Consider the following 2,500-nt stretch of genomic DNA (forward strand, 5'->3'; position numbering starts at 1 on the left):
ATTAAGTTCCTTCTGATTTGAGGGATCTATAAGGCTTTGCAATCCACCTGGTCAGATATTCCTTAACAGCCCTTAAGGTGCCAGGTAGTAATAAATATGCAGTTACAACTTTCCTTTTGTTTTCACCTCTCATAGCCTGTCACTTTCTTCCCCAAACCTTGCGGGGGGGGAGGCAGGGGAGGAGGGGGGCAGGCCGTGTAACATTTTTGACAACTGAGCTATACTTTCTTAGGTAATAAAGAAGTTCATTGTTTTGCAAACAAACACCATATGCAAACGACTTCTTTAGTTTTCTTGCAGCTGTTATTCTCCAGCCTAATTGTATTTTCACTGGAGTGCTAGCAGGAGGCCTGAATGAGTGTGGGCTGCTGTCCTTCTCAGAAGGGACTTCAACTAGGAACTTTATCTCCGTAGGAACGCAGAGCTGCCAACACACACTAGAATGTTTTTGGCTAATTTCAAAGAAGTTTTCAGTTCCTGCCTGTTGGCCCCGTGTAGACTCAATCATTAAGTCCCCTGCAGTTAAGATTTGAAACTGGGAATATTGGGAAATGTTATAAATGGGTATTTTTTAAGGGACAGCCAGCTCTATGCTAGGCGTCTCCTCTCCTTTCATGCCCCTCCCCCTCCCCAAATGCGCAGCCAGTGAATCCTGTGCATCAGCTCAAATGTGTGGGGAATGCACGTCATTTAATGCACAGGGACAAGGGTAACTCACAAATGGTAGAAAATTGTTTTGTTTTTATTAAATTTGTAGAAATAAAGGAGATTTCTTATCATCTTACTTTGTTTGTACATGAATATTTGATGGGCATTATTAAACATTAAAGTAACATGAAGTAGGCACTTATTTTTGGATTTCCAACAAAATTAGATCCAGGCTTCTAGATGAAATAACTGCTTCTCCTTCACATTCCTGTGATTCAGCCACCACCTGATTTGAAAATGTTTCTTGGGCTCTAATATCAACCATGTGTACCTGAGGCTCTGTCTTTCTAGTGGGTTGAAAGGTGGCTGAGTTTATGGTTGGCAGTTACCTTATCCCTGCCCTGGGTGTCCCAGTTTAGACTGGAAAGGCCGCCCCCAGCTGGCACTGACCTCTAAATGACCCCTAACTTTACAGGCTTAAACTGCAGGAGTTGCCGAAGAGCAGAAGTCTTTCTGGCCAGCACTTATTACTGCTGTGTTGGTGATAAAACTTCAGACAGCCTAATTGATGGCTTTGCTGACCTAACAATACCTTATGAAAGCAGAGTGCCAGAGCCTGGTCTCCATTTATGACCAGCTGCAAAGGGAAGCTGGGTCTCCCGATGATGGGGAGTTTAGGGAAAGGAAAAATCTTCCAGCCTGCAAACTTTAACCAGATTCTGTTTTGTTCAAAAAGCAGAAGCATGATTGCAAATAGAAGTTTTCTCAGGGAAACCTTTTCTCTTCCCTGAGCTTTTTTAGCAAGTCAGCCTCCAGCTGATTATGAGATGATGGAGGAGATGATATAGTCAACTCTTTTTGAACACTGAAAGAGAAAATTGCCTATGAATTAAAAAGATAATGTTCAGTAGATGTTCGAATGGACTGTGTTCTCTGCAACAGTTGTGCAGAGGTGTTCTCAGAGCACAGAAATTTCATTTTATGACTGAACTTCTCTATTTTATTTCAGGTTTATTAATGCCAGAAGAAGAATAGTACAGCCCATGATCGACCAGTCAAATCGAGCAGGCAAGTTCCAGCTAGTATCTATATTCACACCCCACAGGCACAAATCCTCATCAAGTTATACTTCAGGAGTTTCATCACCTGGTAAATAAATGCTTCTATCAGGCATTCTGGGAGAATTTTTTTTTTAAGGTCCCCAGAATTCCATTCTAGGAAGCAACTTCACTAATTGGTGCTAATTGGAGATTTCCCACCCCGACTCTACTGAGACTGCTTTTTATTTTCTTTCTGAATTGGTAATTGGGCACAAGCATTAGTGCCACAAGCAGTTTGTTTGACTGTGAGCTCTGGAATTACTCATTGCTTGTCTGCATCCAATCAGTAGCACACTCTCATTTTCTTGTTACCCACAATTCCGTGGTGTGCGTGTTGCTTTCACTCTTGGAGCATCCCCTGTTAAACTCATCATATCCATTCATTTGCTTTGACTATTCATAATATTCTATTAAAGCTTGAAGAGCTGCATTTCCAGCATTATTTTTTTATTAAAAAATTATTATCTTTGTTTAAAGTGCTTCACATCCACCCCACTAAAATACATGTGGGTTTTCCTTACAATCTCTCTCAGTTTCTCTAATGCAGTTATTATACAGAGTCATACCTGTAAACTCCTAATTATTTGAAATAGGCATTTCCTTAGTTTACTGAGTTGTGGTATTCTGTAGGAAGGTCTATAGGAAAAAACTATTTTGCATGTGGTAATGACTCATCACTAACAACGGTGTCAAATCTGACAGATTTAAATCATGGCCTCAGTTTAAAGAATTGAAGAAAATTCATTTTCTTT

At 40.5% G+C, this 2,500-nt stretch overlaps 1 protein-coding gene across 11 annotated transcripts in view; it reads left to right on the forward strand.

The window, feature by feature from the left end:
• Positions 1-2,500, forward strand: part of MEIS2 (Meis homeobox 2) — a 198,079-nt gene that overhangs the window by 190,769 nt on the left and 4,810 nt on the right. For 6 of the 11 annotated variants that reach the window (XM_015596043.1, XM_015596049.1, XM_015596044.1 and 3 more), the window contains exon 10: positions 1,658-1,716. In XM_015596043.1, coding sequence (XP_015451529.1) covers positions 1,658-1,716 — 59 coding nt within the window. Of the gene's footprint in view, positions 1-1,657; positions 1,798-2,500 lie in introns of all 11 variants that reach the window. The other 5 variants (XM_015596041.2, XM_015596039.1, XM_015596045.2 and 2 more) reach the window with 1 other exon arrangement.

Source organism: Pteropus alecto, unplaced genomic scaffold (genome assembly GCF_000325575.1).
Source record: "Pteropus alecto unplaced genomic scaffold, ASM32557v1 scaffold86, whole genome shotgun sequence".
Lineage (NCBI taxonomy): Eukaryota > Metazoa > Chordata > Mammalia > Chiroptera > Pteropodidae > Pteropus > Pteropus alecto.